Raw genomic sequence first — 20,632 nt, forward strand, 5'->3', positions numbered from 1 at the left:
AATTCTTGCTAAATACATTTTCAATCTTCCTGAAAAAAATGACAATATTCTGGAGTCATGGTTGATGAAGTTTGGCAAATATCAGAATTTTATCTCAAAAACTGAATTTTCTAGAATATTTTGAATTCTGCTCTCATGGGAACAACTGCAGTCAATGTGAGACTGGAATTTATGAACATCATATTTTCTCTTATGAAGCGAAACACTTATCATTAAAAACAAATCACCAACATTTCCATGCTGTCAAGATGCAATTTATGTATTATCAGATTTTTGTTTAGATGACTGAATTTCTGAAATTTTGACCATTTCATCACAACAGCTGCCCGGGCACTGGCTCACCTGAGTGGATAAATGAAGCTACACAGCAGGTCTCACTACCAGCTAATTAGCTCAGTGAGTTAGGAGCTGGTTCTTGGTGTCAGAGATTGTGAGTTCGAGACCCAGCGAGGGTGATGACGATGATTATGGATCAAAATGTCACATGTCCACAAGCTGTTTTGCTGTCTAGATGCAATTTATGTGTTAACTGATTTTTGTTTAATAGAATTTCTGACTTTCTTAAATCTGCGTTCACAACAGCTGCCCGGGCACTGACTCACCTGAGTGGATAAATGAAGCTACACAGCAGGTCTCACTACCAGCCAATTAGCTCAGTGAGTTAGGAGCTGGTTCTTGGTGTCAGAGGCTGTGGGTTCGAGACCCAGCAAGGGTGATGATGATGATGACAGATCAAAATGTCAGTTGTCCTCAACACGAAACACAAGACAGTTGTACTGATGGTGGCATCACAGCAAGCCTCTAAGTTTAAAAATCCAAATAGCTTGGACTGGACCATGTGCGAAGGCTCCTAACATCTTAGAGTCACAGTAGATGTTTAACAAATACATATCATTATTTTACCTCAAAACGGATTTTTCTTTTTACTGTGGTTTCAAATCTGCCTGCGCGACAGTGAATGGCTTACTCAATTTGTGAAGCCACTGTTAAATGCCACTTGGCAATTAGCTCAGTGTGATAGACAATGGTCTTTGGTTCCCGAGGTTGTGGGTTCAATCCTCAACTGATGCAAATTGGACATTATAAGGTCAACTGTCCTGTCTTCCTATTCTCCTGTTTGTTGCTCAGAATTGCCTAAATTTGCCCAAAAGTAGCCCGGACCCGACCCATTGCTGCGCAGCAGCTATAATCTAGTTCTTTCTTTCTTCTTCCAAGGAAGTCATACTTCCCATGGGTGAAAACTCACCAAACTTCACAGAAACATCCGACCCCATGCCAGATTCACTCAACTCCAAGGACATGTGCCCCCCCCCTCCTAGGGGGGGCACAATAAGCGTTTAAATTTAAAAACTTTAAAAATTCCTACCAAACCAACGGTAGATGCTACAGTGTTGAAACTTCACCACAATGTAGCCTCAATACTGCTGAAACTTTTGTCAACTTAAACTTATTACAAATTATGAAGTCCATCACTCTGTTTTTTTCAATAACTGTAAAACTTTTAAAATGTATCTCCTCCCACAATTTTTGCTCAATTGACACCAAACTTGCTACAGAGCATCTCCAGACTGTCCTCCACAAAACTTGTTTCTCGGATTTTTGATTAAGCAAAAATTGAGCCTACAGTGCATGAAAACGTTTGACTGTAAACACTACTGTAAACATATACCATCAAATTCTTGCTAAATACGTTTTCAAACTTCCTGAAAAAAAATGCCAATATTTTGGAGTCATGGTTGATGAAGTTTGGCAAATATCAGAATTTTAATTCAAAAACTGAATTTTCTAGAACATTTTGAATTCTGCTCTCATGGGAACAACTGCAGTCAATGTGAGTGTGGAATTTTTAAACATCAAATTTTCTCTTATGAAGCAAAACACTTATCATTAAAAACAAATCACCAACATTTCCATGCTGTCAAGATGCAATTTATGTATTATCAGATTTTTGTTTAGATGACTGAATTTCTGAAATTTTGACCATTTCATCACAACAGCTGCCTGGGCACTGGCTCCCCTGAGTGGATAAATGAAGCTACACAGCAGGTCTCACTACTAGCTAATTAGCTCAGCGAGTTAGGAGCTGATTCTTGGTGTCAGAGGTTGTGAGTTCGAGACCCAGCGAGGGTGATGATGATGATGACAGATCAAAATGTCAGTTGTCCTCAACACAAAACACAAGACAATTGTCCTAATTGTCGCGTCACAGAAAGCCTCTAAATTTAAAAATCCAAATAGCTTGGACTGGTCCATGTGCGAAGGCTCCTAACATCTTAGACTCATAGTTAGGGGTGTAACGGTATATGTATTCGTCCCGTGCCGTCACGGTACGGGGGTCACGGTTCGGTGCACACAGTCACACGACGAATACGTCTGAATGAATATTAAAAAAAAAAAAAAAAAAAAAAGTCGAGTCCTCATTTATATCCAGGTGGCGGTAATGAGCCTCGAAGCTGCCTGCAGCCGTCATAGCAGACGAAGAAGAGAAGTGATGAGAGAGTGAAGTTAGAGGAGGAGAGCTGTCTGCTTCATTCATGTCACTGTGGCTTCTCAATGAAACAAACGGCGGCGGCGGCGGCGGCTCGCGACCATAATACATCCATGCTCGCGACTGGTCCACCGGACAAAGTCCGTCGGCGATGTTTCACGGATGCGCGGTGCGTCGCTAGAAACGTATCAAACACGTAGCGCATGTTCAACCCGATATGTCAATCACTGGTGCAAGGAAAAAGACAAGTTGTGTGCAACAACTTATCTGCTGCTTTTAAGCCTCTTGACATGAACACAGACAGGTGAGGAGAAAAGGAGACCGCACACTATATATAATCAGACACATTGTCTGATGAAGGGCTGACGCCCGAAACGTGTGAGTGACATTAAACTGTCACGGGAGCTTTTAACTAGTGTGCGGTCTCCTTTTTTCCTTACCTGTGTCTTTCTTGGTGGTCCAGCACCTAGTCTTCAGTTTTTTGGGGGATGTGCGTGTAGCTGCCTAATATGTTTTATGAACACAGGCAGGACCAGAAACATCACCAAAGTAACTGCTAGTCTAATTTAACTGGGTAAACCAACATTGATGTCAGTTTATTGTTTTGTTTTTTTAATAATATTTTTTTAATAATAATAATTTAATAATTCGAATAATAGTTGCCAGTTGTCAAGTGCACGTTTTTTTTCCTCTAGAATTAATGAATGGCATTATAACACTCCTAATGCACTTGTTTTATTTTGTATTATTTTTTCTTTTAACTTTTATAACACAAGACAGATTTTAGTTTTACATTCAATTAGTGTCTGTTGTACCGAAACCGTACCGAACCGTGACCCCTGAACCGAGGTACGTACCGAACCGTGACTTTTGTGTACCGTTACACCCCTACTCATAGTAGATGTTTGACAAATACATATCATTATTTTACCTCAAAAACTGATTTTTCTTTTTACTGTGGTTTCAAATCTGCCTACACGACAGTGAATGGCTTACTCAATTTGTGAAGCCACTGTTGAGCTGCCACTTGTCAATTAGCTCAGTGCGATAGACAACGGTCTTTGGTTCCCGAGGTTGTGGGTTCAATCCTCAACTGATGCAAATTGAACATTATAAGGTCAACTGTCTTGTCTTCCTATTCTCCTGTTTGTTGCTCAGAATTGCCTAAATTTGCCCAAAAGTAGCCCGGACCCGACCCATCGCTGCGCAGCAGAGTCTATCTATTATGTTCCCCCTTCTGTCCTGCCTCCCCCTCCTCAGTTTGACTGCTTCTGTTACATGGTAAATAAACATTGGCACTGTGAGAACAGGGCCACCTAACCAATCCATCTAACCAAAGGGAATAGAAATTCAATTAATCTAAACTCTCCACAGTTTTACTTCTGTAAGTCGAGGGTTTTCCGGAAGTGACCAGATTTGGAAATCCATCAAAATCGGCCCACTGGCAGTTAAAATCTGGTCACTTCCGGTTTAGACAGCCATTTTGAATTTTGAAAATGTCAGAAATTGATTCAGCATCATCAATAACCCCTAAAACCACTCCAACATTGCCCAGATCAGCCAAGCAGTTGTTGAAATATTGCCCATATAGGCAATTATGCTAATGTATGCTAATTATGTCAATTATGCTAATTTCCCAATATATATAAGTTAGCATCCGGCAGTTTCTGAATACTGGGGACCCATACTATATATTTCTAACATAAAACTTTGGGGTACTCAACATTTCCGGGTTCACAATGGGGCCCTATGGGCTGGCAAGTAGACTATTCTGTTACAATTAGTTCTATTTTTGGGTCCAAAATGAACTGGATTGCCTTGACTATACGGATGGGAGCAGTGAATCCAAAAGGATAGTAAGCTTTTACAGTCTATGATAGTAAGTGATGAGTGTCTTTGGTGGCAGCATCATGTGGACGCGGCGCCCCCTGGCGGCTGCAGCTGATGCTCCAGAGCAGCAGGCACAGATATACAGTCGTCCTCCAAATGATTCAAACCTCTGGCAAAAACAGGGAATTTCTTAATTTTGTCAGTCACAGATTAGTATTTCAACTCAGATTTGACATGAATAGGACATGAGGGAAAGTCTGGAGCCATGACCAATTTATTTAAGTAAAGTTACATTGTTAAAGGTGTTTATTTGAACGTTGAACAAAAACCACCATGTCCACAATTATTCATACCCCAGTGATACCAAGACAAAAGGCCGTGATGTTTGAACAAACCATTCTCTTTAAGGGTCTAAAGTGTTTACAATTATTTTCAATGTTTCTGGGAGGTTCTTGGCCAGTTTTCTGACTATAAAAGTTGACTTGCTTGTGACGTTTCAGTCATTTTCATGTCAACACAAGACTTGCTATGGCAAAGACCAGAGAGCTCAGTGAGGACACATTGGAAACTGTGTCAAAAAGGAAGGAAGCAATACAAGAAGGTGCCAGTGTCAATGGTGCAAAGTATCATCAAGAAGTACCAAAGATTTCAAGAAGTACCAACGATTTAACACAGTGAAAACCCTCACAAACCCTCAAAGGATGCGGTCAAAAGTCAGTAGTGTCACCTCAGCTAGTCAGAGAAATCAAGCGAGATGTTGAAAACAATCCAAGGACTACTACCGAGGCTCAGTTCCTTCAGGACAGTCCTGGTAGTAGTCCTTGGATTGTTTTCACTGTGTGTTTTGAGCGTTTTCACTGTGTTAAATCGTTGGTACTTCTTGAAATCTTTGGTACTTATTGATGATACTTTGCACCATCGACACTGGCACCTTCTTGTATCCTTTTCCTTTCTTTTTTGGCATTTCCAATGTGTCCTCACTGAGCTCTCTGGTCTTTGCCATAGCAAGTCATGCGTTGACATGAAAATGACTGAAATGTCACAAGCCAGTCAACTTTTATAGTCAGAAAACTGGTAAAAAAAAAAAAAAAACTCCCAGAAACATTGAAAATAATTGTAAACACTTTAGACCCTTAAAGAGAATGGTTTGTTCCAACATCCCATAGGCCTTTTGTCTTGGTATCACTGGGGTATGAATCATTTTGGACATGGTCATTTTTGTTCAACGTTCAAATAAACACCTTTAAAGCAGCAGTAAGCGATCCGGTGGTTTTGTCTAACTTCCTGTCAGCAGATGGAGTTAGCAGCCCCCGCCCTCGTCATGGATCTATTGGTCCTCGTCCCTACGTCACCACATTCAGGCGCATCCCTTGGCTGCACACACAGAGAGGACTGCCCCTTTATGCCGTTCTCTCTCCTCATTGGATAAAGGTTGTAGGATACAAGGAAAGTTTTCTCCTGGGCTCAGAGCAGAGCAGAGTGACTGACAGACCCGTGTTTCAGACCAAACACTCTATAGAAGTGATTGCTGTCGGAAGATACAACTATTTAAGACTTAGATTAACACAAACATTCACCTTACTTCTGCTTTAACAATGTAACTTTACTTAAATAAACTGGTCATGGCTCCAGACTTTCCCTCATGTCCTATTCATGTCAAATCTGAGTTGAAATACTAATCTGTGACTGACACAATTAAGAAATTCCCCGTATTTGCCAGAAGTATGAATCATTTTGAGGACGACTGTACAGTATATCTAGGAGCAGCAAGCACAGATAGTATCTTGTATCCTTCTTTAGCCTGACCAGGGACAAAGACTGCAAATTAGCTGAAGCTAGATGTCTTGTATGCATCGCATTTTTCATTCTTTGTGGCAATGATGTATGTATCGTCCCTGTTAAATAAACAATAAAGTAAAAAAATATATAGGCTACTGACTGTATTATCTCTGAGCAGCAGGGGGAGCTGACCCACCTGAAGCTGAATGTCACCACCGGGAAACACACAGCAGAAGCAGCAGCAGCTGAGTGTGTGTGTGTGTGTGTGTGTTTTAGCTTCAGCTGAGCTGCAGAGAGAATCAATGGAGATGAACTGGACATAAAAACCTAACAAAGTTCAGAGCCACGACACCGTCAGCAGGTAAAACTCACCTGGACACCTCTCTGACACGTCACAGCTCACCTGGCCAAGGCGCTGCGTTAGCTTAGCTTAGCTTAGCACAGCGCGGAGCTTTAATAAAACAGCTGAGCCGAAGTTAACAACAGTTGGCCGATGCTAATGCTAATGCTAACATGTTATTGGCAGCAGCGGACCGTTGCTTTAGCATGTAGCATGTAGCCGCTAGCTGCTCTACTTTCAGTTGTTTAGTGTCGGAGCTAACGGTGCTAACTAACAACAGACGGCTAAGCTAACAGACCGTCAGTAACCGACAGGTCTGTTAGCTTAGCCGTCTGTTGTTAGTTAGCACCGTTAGCTCCCAGCTGGAGGAAAGTTTACCAAGTGCATAGATAGGAAAGTTAGCATCGTGCTAAGCTAACGGAACCTTAACGTTAAGCTGTTGTGGCTGTGGTGCGTTCACGGACCAGAGAGAGAGGGTAACTTACTGGTGATCGATGAGTCCGGTGATCGATGAGGGAGAAGTACAACAACACTACTGTAGTACTGCAGTAGTGTTATGGGAGTACTGTGGTAGTATTAGAGGGGTATTACAGTACTACAGCAGTGTTACAGTGCTATAGGCTACTATAGTAGTATTAAAGTAGTAATACAACAGCACTACAGTAGTATTATGGTACTATAGTTAGTATTAGAGAGGTATTACAGTACTACACTAGTGTTACAGAGGTATTACAGTAGGGAGTGCAGTGCTGTAGTAGTATTAAAGTAGTAATACAACAGTACTACAGTAGTATTATTGTACTATAGTAGTATTAAAGTACTGTAGTAGTATTAGGGTAAGGGGTTAGTATTACAGTAGTATTATGGAAGTGCTGTAGTAGTATTAGGGTAGTAATAATACAACAGTACTGCAGTAGTACTTGAGCTGCCTGACGTAGAGTTTCCGTGGCGACTGTGGTGCGTTCAAGGACCAGAACTACAGAGAGTCTGGACCGATCAATCAGTTTCTCTGTGTTTGATCAATAGATGAAATATGGCGGTCAGAGATCAAAGGGTTGATGATGTCAGAGGTCAGAGGTCATTAGAGACTGATGAACGTTAGTCTGGGTCTGAACCTGGTCCTGGTCCTGGGTCTGAACCGGGTCCTGGTCCTGGTCCTGGTCCTGGTCCTGGTCCTGGGTCTGAACCGGGTCCTGGTCCTGGTCCTGGTCCTGGTCCTGGGTCTGAACCGGGTCAGGGGTCCTGGTCCTGGGTCTGAACCTGGTCCTGGTCCTGGTCCTGGTCCTGGGTCTGAACCGGGTCAGGGGTCCTGGTCCTGGTCCTGGTCCTGGGTCTGAACCTGGTCCTGGTCCTGGTCCTGGTCCTGGTCCTGGGTCTGAACCGGGTCCTGGTCCTGGTCCTGGTCCTGGTCCTGGGTCTGAACCGGGTCCTGGTCCTGGTCCTGGGTCTGAACCGGGTCCTGGTCCTGGTCCTGGTCCAGATGATTGTAAACCTATAACAACGTTACAATAACACTTTGCTATTTACAGCGGTGGTTTTCAACCTGTGGTCCGGGGACCCTCAGGGGTCTTTGAGACGGTCCAAGGGAGCCCACAACTTTTTTCTAGAATTCTTTGAGAAATTTTTACTACTTTTTTTTAAGTAAAGCTTTTTTTGAGAACTTTTACCAGTGTTTTTCTAGAATTTATTTTCAAACTTTTTTTTTTTTTTGAGAAATGTTACCACTTTCTTCCAGATTTGTTTTTGGAGAAATTTTACCACTTTTATTCTAGAAATAATAACAAAAAAACTACCACTTTTTTCCTAGAATTAAAAAAATAATTGAGATTTTTAACATTTTATTTTTAACCTTTTTTTGAAAAAAATTTAAACTTTTTTTTGTATTTTGAGAAATTTTTACCACTTTTTTTAGAATAAAAAAAGAGAAATTTTACCACTTTTTTTCTAGAACTTTTTTTAAGTAAAACTTTTTTTGAGAATTTTTACCAGTGTTTTTCTAGAATTTATTTTCAAACTTTTTTTTTATTTTTGCAAAATTTTACCACTTTCTTCCAGATTTGTTTTTTGAAATGTTTTTCCACTTTTTTCTAGATTGTTTTTTGTCTTTTTTCTTTTTTTTTAACTTTTTTGAGAATTTTTTCCACTTTTGTCTAGAATTATTATTATTTTTTTTTAACTTTTTAAAAACTTTTTTGAGAATTTTTTACCACTTTCTTCCAGATCTGTTTTTGGAGAAATCTTTCCACTTTTTTTCTAGATTATTATTATTTTTTTTTTACTTTTTTAAGAAATTTTACCACTTTTATTCTAGAAATAATAGCAAAAAACTACAATTTTTTCCTAGAATAATAAAAAAAATTAGATATTTTTTTTCACTTTTTATTTGATTTTCATTTAATTCACTTTTTTTTGAAAAATGTTTTAATTTTTTTTTTTTTTTAGACATTTTTACCACTTTTTTCTTGCTCTGGTTACTGCCTGACCGCTGACCTTTGACCTGCTGTGTGTTTCAGTGGAGGAGGGCGGAGCTTCCCAGTGGCCATGATGGAGGACACGGAGCTGGAGCTCTCCCCCTCCCCCTCCCCCTCCCTCTCCTCCTCCCCCTCGCTGTCGCTCCCCTCCACCCCCTCCTCCTCCTCCTGCGCTCCCCCAGCCGGCGCCGCCACGCCGCCGCTGGGCGTCATCAGCGAGGGCGTGGCGGCCGAGCTCGGCCTGGTGATCGACCCTGAGGTGGCGCAGCGAGCCTGTCAGGAAGTCCTGCAGAAGGTCCAGAAGGTCCAGAAGGTCCAGAAGGTCCAGAAGGTCCAGCTGCAGCAGACAGATGGAGACGAGGTGGAGCAGCGAGCCTGTCAGGAAGTCCTGCAGAAGGTCCAGAAGGTCCAGAAGGTCCAGCTGCAGCAGACAGATGGAGACGAGGTGGAGCAGCGAGCCTGTCAGGAAGTCCTGCAGAAGGACGAGGTGGAGCAGACAGATGGAGATGGAGACGAGGCCTCGCTGCAGAACGGGGCGCAGCCGGAGCCGCAGCCTGTGGCCGCCGCTCCGACTATCGCCGCTCCGACCATCGCTGCTCCGACCATCGTCGCTCCGACCATCGCCGCTCCGACCGCCACCGCTGCCAAGCAACTGAAGGTCCGCGAGGTAGGCCTGTAACGATACACGTGTCGAAACCGAAACCGAAACCGCGACACTCTATTGAGTTTTTGCCCTGTGCATGAAAAGCGCTTTACAGGGCTCCAGACTAACTGTTTTGACTAGGAGCACAGTGAACCCCTAACTGTATTACTGATAAATACTGCATAAATGCAGAAACTATAATGTTTTAACCTCTTCATGCAGAGGCCATTTTTGGCAATTTCCGCCTGTTTTTGTATCACTGCAATTAAAGCTTTATAACCACAGAAGTACTAATCCCACAACTATGGTTTATGGCTTAAATGAAAGACAACATTTGTCCCTTTACATCTATATGTATAAAATATTGAATTGAGTCATTCCATAAAAAAATGGGCTTCTGAAATAACTTTTTTTTTTTGCAAAAAAAAAAAACGAGTTTGAAATTTTTGGTGAAAAGGTGATATATCAAAATCCTAATTATAAAACAGGTTGAATTTTACATATATGGTTCACACACTCCCTGTCCACATGTGTACCAAAATTGTCCAATTTGGCTAAAATGCACACTGCAAGATTTTAGTGAGATTTTTTTTTTTCCAACAGATAACCTATTGGGGCCAATCACATACTTGATGGCTTTTAGGAACACCAGTTACATAAGTAAAATGCCATTTGAAAATTTAATTTATGGGGATGAATATTTAGTGTCCAAAACCCATCCAAACAGGAATTTACCTATTTTCGCCTGTATTATATTGTTATTTTCCTTTATAACTCCAGAAGTAAACATCCCACAACCATCAGTGATGGCTTAAATTAACAAGGACATTTGAAATAGTTCATTTGTCTTTTATTATTATTTTAATTAAACTTGGGGCAGTAAAAACTCACTTTTTGTGGAGACTTGTATTGCTTACTTGTTGACACTAGGGGGAGAGACAACCACAGGAACCAGCTGGGTGCAGGCTTAAGCTTTGCCCAATCAGGGATCATTATATATCAGGTCACACCTTAGAGTCTCTGCTATTGGACCAAAAAGTTTTCACCCCCGTGACTTTGATTGACAGGCGACGAGAGATGCGCAAAAGCGGGTGCGCAGTCTGACGGAGAATGCGAGTAGTAATAGAACTGCGGAGTTACGTAACACGCTGTGGATTATCTGGTCACGATGGATAAAATCGATCAATGGATTATTTTCGAGCACATCTTCAGCTTTAACAAGAGGGTAAGCTTGTAATTTTATTCAGTGTTTTAGTGGGTCTATGATTCACAAATGTCCGTCTTTTTCGGCACTCGAAAATGACTTCCGGGTTTGTTTGTGTTGAGTGAGCAGGCTTGTTTAAACCTTTAATGGGGTAAAAACTGCATTTTTGTTCTTTGCTTTTGTTTATATGACAGTAAACGATTTTTTGGTGGTGAAAGAAGAGGTGTACAGATGGTACATATATGTTTAAATCACCTTCGTTGTTGACGTGACGTCGCTTGTGGGCTGCCGTAGTCTGATATTGTTTGAGACATTTTCAGTGACTGTGAAAAAACCGTAGCACCTAGAAACTTCATTTTTTTTTCTACATGTTGCCGAAAGTGTCCTTAAAAGGTCTGTGGTGGAGTTTTAATTACAGCATGCCTACTATTCGTTATATTAAGGACGCCGTTCATGTGTTATTGATTTGGGACGCCGGCATCCCAACCACTAGGGGGCCTGCGTGAACAGGTTAAGTTCACATTTTATTGTGCAACAGTCAAAAAAAAAAAAAAATCTATCGATTTTTATATCGCCTGTCGATCTTGCGCTCCATCCTTCCCTCACTCGTGAACAAGACCCCAAGATACTTAAACTCCTCCACCTGAGGCAGGAACTCTCCCCCGACCTGGAGGGTGCAAACCACCTTTTTCCGGTGGAGAACCATGGCCTCGGACTTAGAGGTGCTGATTCTCATCCCAGCTGCTTCACACTCGGATGCAAACCGCCCCAGTGCATGCTGAAGGTCCTGGCTCGAGGGAGCCAACAAGACCACATCATCTGCAAAAAGCAGAGATGAAATCAAGTGGCTCCCGAACCGTACCCCCTCCGGCACTTGGCTGCGCCTAGAAATTCTGTCCATAAAAATAATGAACAGAACCGGTGACAAAGGGCAGCCCTGCCGGAGTCCAACACGCACCGGGAACAGGTCTGACTTACTGCCGCCATGCGAACCAAGCTCCTGCTCCGGTCATACAGGGACCGTACAGCCTCAGCAGAGGGCCTCCGATCCCATACTCTCGGAGCACCTCCCACAGGATGCCACGTGGGACACGGTCGAAAGCCTTCTCCAAGTCCACAAAACACATGTGGACTGGTTGGGCAAACTCCCATGCTCCCTCGAGCCCCCTGCGGAGGGTGTAGAGCTGGTCCAGCGTTCCACGGCCAGGACGAAAACCGCATTGTTCCTCCTGAATCCGCGGTTCGACTATCGGCCGAATTCTCCTCTCCAGCACCCTGGAATAGACTTTCCCCGGGAGGCTGAGGAGTGTGATCCCCCCGTAGTTGGAACACACCCTCCGGTCCCCCTTTTTGAAGAGAGGGACCACCACCCCGGTCTGCCAGTCCAGAGACACTGTCCCCGACTGCCACGCGATGCTGCAGAGGCGTGTCAGCCACGACAGCCCCGCAACATCCAGAGACTTGAGGTACTCAGGGCGGATCTCATCCACCCCCGGTGCCTTGCCACTGAGGAGCTTCCGGACTACCTCAGTGACTTAAGCTTGGGTGATGGATGAATCGACCTCTGAGTCCTCAGCCTCTGCTTCCTCTACGGAAGGCCTGTCAGTGGGATTGAGGAGATCCTCAAAGTATTCCTTCCACCGCCCGACGATATCCCCAGTCGAGGTCAACAGCTCCCCTCCTCCACTGTAAACAGTGTTGGCGGAGCACTGCTTCCCCCTCCTGAGGCGTCGGATGGTTTGCCAGAATTTCCTCGAGGCCGACCGGTAGTCCTCCTCCATGGCCTCCCCGAACTTTTCCCAGACCCGAGTTTTTGCTTCCGTGACCGCCCGAGCTGCCGTCCGCTTGGCCTGCCGGTACCCGTCAGCTGCCTCGGGAGTCCCCCGAGCTAGCCAGGCTCGGTAGGACTCCTTCTTCAGCTTGACGGCATCCCTTACTTCCCGTGTCCACCACCGGGTTCGGGGATTACCGCCGCGACAAGCGCCGGAGACCTTACGGCCACAGCCCCAGACGGCCGCATCAACAATGGAAGTGGAGAACATGGTCCATTCAGACTCAATGTCTCCAGCCTCCCTCGGGATCCGGTCAAAGCTCTCCTGGAGGTGGGAGTTGAAGACCTCCCTGACAGGGGATTCTGCCAGACGTTCCCAGCAGACCCTCACGATACGCTTGGGTCTGCCAGGTCTGACCGGCTTCCTCCCCTGCCAGCGGATCCAACTCACCACCAGGTGGTGATCAGTTGACAGCTCAGCCCCTCTCTTCACCCGAGTGTCCAAGACATACGGCCGGAGGTCAGATGACACGACTACAAAGTCGATCATTGACCTCCGGCCTAGGGTGTCCTGGTGCCACGTGCACTGATGGACACCCTTATGCCTGAACATGGTGTTCGTTATGGACAAACTGTGGCTAGCACAGAAGTCCAATAACAAAACACCGCTCGGGTTCAGATCGGGGAGGCCGTTCCTCCCAATCACACCTCTCCAGGTAACACTGTCGCTGCCTAGTGAGCGTTGAAGTCCCCCAGCAGAACGATGGAGTCCCCAGTTGGGGCACTTTCCAGCACCCCTCCCAGGGCCTCCAGGAAGGCCGGGTACTCTGCACTGCTGTTCGGCCCGTAGGCCGAGACAACAGTGAGAGACCTGTCCCGACCCGAAGGCGCAGGGAAACGACCCTCTCGTTCAGTGGGGAGAACTCCAACACATGGCGGCTGAGCTGGGGGGCTATGAGCAAGCCCACACCAGCTCGCCGCCTCTCACCATGGGCAACTCCAGAGTGGAAGAGAGTCCAGCCTCTCTCAAGGAGTTGGGTTCCAGAGCCCAGGCTGCGTGGAGGTGAGCCCGACTATCTCTAGTCGATACCTCTCAACCTCCCGCACGAGCTCAGGCTCTTTCCCCCCCAGCGAGGTGACGTCCCATGTCCCTAAAGCCAGAGTCGTTGTCCGGGGATTGGGTCGCCGGGGCCCCCGCCCACAACCGCCACCCAAAACACACGGCACCGGCCCCTTCTGAACCCTCCCGCGGGTGGTGGGCCTACTGGAGGGCGGGCCCACGTCGCTTGTTCGGGCTGCGCCCGGCCGGGTCCCGTGGGCAGAAACCCGGCCACCAGACGCTCACCTGCGAGCCCCGACCCCAGGCCTGGCTCCAGGGTGGGGCCCCGGTGACGCGACGTGAACTTCCTCGATGTTTTCATTTTCATAGGGGCTTGGAACCGCTCTTAGTCTGACCCGTCACCTAGGACCTGTTTGCCTTAGGAGACCCTACCAGGGGCATTAAGCCCCGGACAGCATAGCTCCTAGGATCATTCGGGTGCTCCAACCCCTCCACCTCGGTAAGGTGGCGGTTCAAGGAGGGGACAAAATAACCATAGAGACAAAACCATAGATTTATCTAAAATGGAGCCGTTAACAAGTGGTAACGTAGATTCATCCACATTAATATGAGACTTTTTTATAACCAAATAGAAACTCCTCGTTGTCCCTTTATATTGTTGTTATATTGTTGTTATAATAAAAAATCCAGTTTTTGCTATCAAAATCTCTTCTTTTTTTAAACCTTAATAAAATTAGAATTGAATCTAATTGTGTAAATGGAGATGTGAATGTAGTCGTGACGTTGGTTTATCGTTCCGTCGTTCCAGGCGTACCAGCACCGCGAGGAGGAGTTGGACCCGGACGGCGCGGCGCCCGGCTCGGTGAAGAGCGCGCGGCGGCGGCAGCGGCACAACCCCTCCAAGCAGCAGTCGTGGCTGCTGCGCCTGTTCGAGTCCAAGCTGTTCGACGTCTCCATGGCGATCTCCTACCTGCACAGCTCCAAGGAGCCCGGCGTGCAGGCCTACATCGGCAACCGGCTCTTCAGCTTCGGCCACGACGACGTCGACTTCTTCCTGCCGCAGCTGCTCAACATGTACATCCACATGGACGAGGACGTGGGCGACGCCATCAAGCCCTACGTGGTGAGGGGGCGGGGCCTAACGGGAGGGGGCGGGGCTTAACAGGGGGGGCGGGGCCATCAAGCCCTACGTGGTGAGGGGGCGGGGCTAACAGAGGGGGCGGGGCCTAACGGAGGGGGGCGACGCCATCATTTTTTTTTTTTAAATTTGACCATTTTCTTCTAGAATTTTCTTTTTTTTTTAATTTGAGAAATTTTACCTTTTTTTTTTTTTTTAGAATTTTAAACTTTTCTTTTTTCAAGGATTTTACACTTTCTTTTTTTACTTTTGGGAGAAATTTTCACACTTCTTCTCTATAATATTTAAAAAATGTTTTTTGAGAAATTTTACCACTTTTTTTCTCGAATGTTCAAACTTTTTTTTTGTGACATTTTTCCAATTTTTTTTTTGTATTTGGAAACATTTTTACCACTTTTTTTTCTAGCCATGTTTTAATTTATTTTTTAATTTAATTTAATTTAATTTTTGCCATTTCTTTCTAGAATTTTCTTTGTTTTTTTTTTATCTGAGAAATTTGCCTGCAGGTTGTTCACTGGTAATATGTGAATATGTGTTGTCTGCAGGTTTCTCAGTGGTAGTAATCCCTGTGTGTGGTCTTGCAGGTTGTTCACTGGTATTAATCCCGGTGTGTGGTCTTGCAGGTTTCTCAGTGGTATTAATCCCTGTGTGTGGTCTTGCAGGTTTCTCAGTGGTATTAATCCCTGTGTGTGGTCTTGCAGGTTTCTCAGTGGTATTAACCCCTGTGCGTGGTCTTGCAGGTGCACCGCTGCAGACAGAGCATCTCCTTCAGCCTCACCTGCGCCTGGCTGCTCGGGGCGTACTCCTCCGACATGCACATCTCCACGCAGCGACACTCCCGAGGAACCAAGCTGAGGAAACTGATCCTGTCCGATGAACTCAAACCCTCGGGGCCGCGCGCTCGCCGCGAGCCCCTGACCCTGACCCCGTTCTGCCCGGTCCTGTCGCCCTCGGGCGGAGACCACGGCCTGTCGCCCACCAAGCGGACTCACCAGCGCTCCAAGTCGGACGCCACCGTCAGCATCAGCCTGAGCAGCAACCTGAAGAGAACGGCCAGCAACCCCAAGGTGGAGAGCAGCCAGGACGAGGTAACGCAGCCACCGCCTCTTATCTGTTGTTGTCTCGTCTTCCTCCTCATGTTCACACCACCGAAACACACGTTTTACTCTGAAAATGCTTGAGGTTTTGCTTTTATTTTGAAAGACTCTAGAGGTTTTTTTATAGAGAGCCTAAGCGGAAGCAGGAAGTAACGTCACCATGGGACCTCAACTCTGAAAAACTCGCCATACAAATGAACGGGACGGAAAGTTTTATTTCGTGATCCGTTTGAATTGTGCCATGAGAGAAAACTCTGTCCTCTACCTGTTTAAAACATCACGTTTCATGAAGAGAAATCAGCAGTTTGTTGTAAAACGATTGTAGAATAAAATTCAGAAGAATCTGTAAGCAGAAAGACTACAAGTCGCGTAGGTGACGTCACCATGGCGACCACATGGCGTCCTTCCTTTCCTGTGTCAGTTGGTGACGTATTTTTTGTGGGACACAGATCTGTAGTCCTAGAGCGTCGTCACACTAAATACATTCTTCTGTTGCCGTTTTACAACAAACGGCTGATTTCTCTTCATGAAACGTGATGTTTTAAACAGGTAGAGGTCATATTTTTTTCTCATGGCACAATTCAAACGGATCACGAAATAAAATGTTCAGTCTCATTCATTTGAATGGCGAGTTTTTCAGAGTTGAGGTCCCATGGCGCCGTTACTTCCTGCTTCCGCTTAGGCTCTCTATTTGCACATTATATAACCTGCATAAACAATCAAAATAGTAAAATTAAACATTGTGCAGGAGAGGTGGAAGCCAAAAAAGGCTTATAAAATACTTCAGAGGGCTTTTATTTTGAAAGACTTCAGAGGGCTTTTATTTTAAAGACTTCTGACAGGTTTTATTTTGAAAGACTCTGGATGGCTTTTATTTTGAAAGACTCCAGAGGGGTTTTATTTTGAAAGACTCCAGAGGGCTCCTATTTTAAAAAACTCTAGAGGGGTTTTATTTTGAAAACTCCAGAGGGCCTTTATTTTGAAAGACATCCAGATGGTTTTTATTTTTGAAAAACTCCAGAGGGATTTTATTTTGAAAATCCCAGAGGAGTTTTATTTTGAAAGACTCTAGAGGGCTTTTATTTTGAAAGACTCCAGAGGGCTTTTATTTTCCATACTTAGTTTTTTTTTTTTTGCACATAACCTGCATAAACAATTAAAATAGTAAAATTAAACATTGTGCAGGAGAGGTGGAAGCCAAAAAAGGCTTATAAAATACTTCAGAGGGCTCTTACTTTAAAAACTCTAGAGGGGTTTTATTTTGAAAATCCCAGAGGAGTTTTATTTTGAAAACTCTAGAGGGCAGAGTGGAGACTCGTTGTGGACGCAGCGTCAAGACTGATCAGTTGATGATCAGTTCTATATTGTTATTGATGAAGATGAAGAGTGTGTGTGTGTGTGTGTGTGTGTGTGTGTGTGTGTGTGTGTGTGTGTGTGTTAACGGTAACCCTGTGACTCTAGGACAGCAGCTCCAGCTGTGACAGTCTGGACGTTCGTCCTGTAAGTGCAGCAGCTTCCTCCTCCTCCTCCTCCTCTTCCTCCCTTCAGGTGCATTCTGGGAAATGAAGTCTTTGGTTCTGGTTCAGTGTGACCTGATCTGCTCCGGTGTTGGACCCAATCACCCGTCTGTGTGTCTGTGTGTGTCTGTGTGTGTGTGTGTGTTTGTCCTCAGACACATTCATCTGTCCGAGGTCAAACATCGACCAATCAGAGCTCTCCTCCTCCTCCTCCTCTCCGACCAATCACAGAGCTCCGTGTTCCTTCTGGTTTCTGTTTCTGACGACAAATTTGACGACAAATCGGGGAAATTTAACTCTTGTTTCTAGAATTAGTTTTTGAGGAATTTTGTTTTGTTTTGTTTTGTTTTTAGGTTTACCAGTTTTTCTAGAAATGTTAACACTACTCCTAGAATTTTAAAATTTTTCTTTTTTTTTTAAATTTTTACTCTTTTTTGTTTATTTTAACTCTTTTTTTTTTAACGTTTTTCGGAGAAATTGTACTACTTTTTATAGATTTTTTTTTTTGGATAGATTCTTTCTTCTTTTTGTTTTGTTTTTTAAAATAAAGTTTACCAGTTTTTATCTAGGATTAAAAAACTTTACTTTTTAGTATTTATCAATCAGACTTTATTTATAGAGCACTTTTCATACAAAATTCTCCTTTTTTTATTTGAACTTTATGGAGAAATTTTACCACTTTTTTTCTAGAATTTTTTTAAAAACGTTTTTTGGAGAAATTGTAGACTACCACTTTTTACTAGATCTTTCTTTTTTGGGATAAATTCTCCTTCAAAGTGCTTCACACCATAAAAGCAGACAAAACAAAGCAAAAATAAAACCCAAAGTCTTTAAAATTTTTAAACTCTTCAAAAAGTTAAAAGTAAAAAAAAATAAAAAAAGAAGTTGTAAAATTTTTGAAAACATTTTTTTTTACAACTTCTTTTTTTTATTTTTTACTTTTTGGAGAAATTGTACCACTTTTTCTCCATAATATTTAAAAAAACGTTTTTGGAAAAATTGTACCACTTTTACTAGAATTTTAAACTTTTTTTTAAAGAAATGTTTACAATCTTTTTTTTTTTTTAAACTCTAGAGGGCTTTTGTTTTCAAAACTTGAGGGTTTTTACTTTGAAAATTCCAGAGGGCTTTTATTTTGAGAAACTCCAAAGGGCTCTTATTTTAAAAACTCTAGATTGATGGTTTTGGAGAAATTTTTAGTACTACATTTTTACTTTTTGGAGAAATTTTACCACCTTTTTCTAGAATTTTTAACTTTTTTTTTTTTTTTACAAATTCTTTTTTATTTTTTTACTTTCTGCAGCCGGTGCGCTTGGCGCCGCAGAGGGAGTTCATCAAGTCCCTGATGGGCATCGGGAAGCGCCTCGCCACGCTGCCGACCAAGGAGCAGAAGACCCAGCGGCTGATCTCAGAGCTGTCGCTGCTCAACCACAAGCTGCCGGCGCGCGTCTGGCTGCCCACCGCCGCCTTCGACCACCACGTCGTCCGCGTGCCGCACACGCAGGCCGTCGTCCTCAACTCCAAGGACAAGGTGAGAGAGTCACACAGAGGTCAAAGGTCAGAGGTCAGGGGTCAGAGTCTGGATCTACCAGGGTTCTTACGGATCCTTAAAAAGTCTTAAAAGGCATTGAATTCATTCATCTAAAAACAAGGCCTTAATTGGCATTAAAATGTCTTAAACAGGGTTTTTCCTGCGTTCAAAATTGCGTGGCGGCCGCCTCCACCTTATTTTGTGCCGCCCCCAGCGATATGCAGGGTTTTTTCTGCATTATAAATCTTGAGGCGGCCGCGCCTGAATCTTGATTGAAAATCAATGAAAGCTCAGTGGCTGTTTTCAACCAGAGACGTTCTCAACTCGACCGCAGCAGAAGGGGTGCGTTTGATTTCAACTCCGGGCCGGGCCGCTAGGTGACGTTGACGCGCTGCTTGTGTGCCCGCGGGGGCGGGGCTCATCGGGGCTCATCGGGGCTCCGCTCCGCTCAGACGTTGTGCTGAGCGTGAACCAACGCACCTCACCGGCGCAGAGCGAGAAGAGAGAGAAGGAGACGCGGTGGTTTCCTTTGCTGCTTGGTGACAGGACTTCGCTACCCGTAAAAGCCGACTCCCAATTTACTGCCGGTCCCAAATTTTTAATAACCATGCTAGCGTTTCACCATCTCTCATCTCCACCAGTCAGCCTCTCAACCTGCCGCCTCTCTCGCGTGCCGGCGCACCGCACGTAGACACACGTGAGGAAAAAAAACCCTTTTTTTATTTCCTCACGTGTGTCTACGTGCGGGCGCACTGCACGTTAACACACGTGAGGAAAAAAAAAAAGGTTTTTTTTTCCTCACGTGTGTCTTTTTTTTGGGATACTTTTTTTTTTTTCTGTTAGTGGGAAACACTGATCAAGCTGTGCTGCATGCGCACAACTCTCCGCAATATTCCATTGATAAATCACACCGGACCCAAGAATGGTGCGGACATGAACACACCTCATACTCCACCCCCAGAATGCCTCAGCACAGCCATATATGGTCAGCACGTGCATAATTAAGTAGCCATGTGCTCTGTGGAGCGGCAACAAAGTAACAACAAAGACAACGGGCGGAGAGCGTGACTCACCCGGAATGATGCTTCGGCGGACCTGCCCCAAAGTCTTAAAAATGTTAACACATGATAAGTGGTATTTTATGGTTGTAATTAGTCTAAAATCTCAAAATAATTGGTAACATTCTGACATAGAGAAGTTAGTGGCGGCCGTCAACGCTAAATGTCTCACCGCCACCAGCTCCAGAGTCAGTGTTTTGTTTTTTTTCCGGACTTTTTATGCATTTATTTTGATCCAATGTTCATGTAGCAGTCACTTTACCTTGGATCACATAGGAAAGTGGGTCAAATTGTCCCTAACACTATGATGTAATTGATGTGGTATTTCTTTTTCTTTTTTCTGCATTTGTGTTTATTATGAAGTCGGTCTTAAATTTCATTTCAAGTGGCTTTAAAAAAGTCTTAAAAAGTCTTAAATTTAACTTGGCTTAAGCTGTAGGAACCCTGATCTACTGTCTTCATCCACATCCTGTCGCCTCACAACCACAAAGTTTTTAGACCAAACGCTGCTATCACAATAAAAGACATGAAGTTTGTGGGTGTAACATGACAAAATGTGGAAAAGTTCAAGGAGATGAAGACTTTTGGAAGGCTCTGTGTGTACGTATATATAATATATACAGCTCTGGAAAAAATGAAGAGACCACTCCCAAAATGATCCGTGTCTCTAGTTTTACTACTTATAGGTATGTGTTTGAGTAAAAT

General features: G+C 44.1%; 1 protein-coding gene across 1 annotated transcript in view; it reads left to right on the top strand.

The window, feature by feature from the left end:
- Nucleotides 1-6,318: 6,318 nt before the first annotated feature.
- The window catches only part of pi4kb (phosphatidylinositol 4-kinase, catalytic, beta), a 32,265-nt gene continuing 17,951 nt past the window's right edge, over nucleotides 6,319-20,632 (top strand). Inside the window, exons 1-5 of the mRNA XM_085802162.1 lie at nucleotides 6,319-6,458; nucleotides 8,951-9,575; nucleotides 14,413-14,709; nucleotides 15,465-15,812; nucleotides 18,642-18,869. Coding sequence (XP_085658288.1) covers nucleotides 8,979-9,575; nucleotides 14,413-14,709; nucleotides 15,465-15,812; nucleotides 18,642-18,869 — 1,470 coding nt within the window. The 5' untranslated portion in view covers nucleotides 6,319-6,458; nucleotides 8,951-8,978. The remainder of the gene's footprint in view (nucleotides 6,459-8,950; nucleotides 9,576-14,412; nucleotides 14,710-15,464; nucleotides 15,813-18,641; nucleotides 18,870-20,632) is intronic.

Source organism: Trachurus japonicus, chromosome 16 (assembly GCF_045865225.1).
Source record: "Trachurus japonicus isolate A0001 chromosome 16, Traja_1.0".
Taxonomy (NCBI): domain Eukaryota; kingdom Metazoa; phylum Chordata; class Actinopteri; order Carangiformes; family Carangidae; genus Trachurus; species Trachurus japonicus.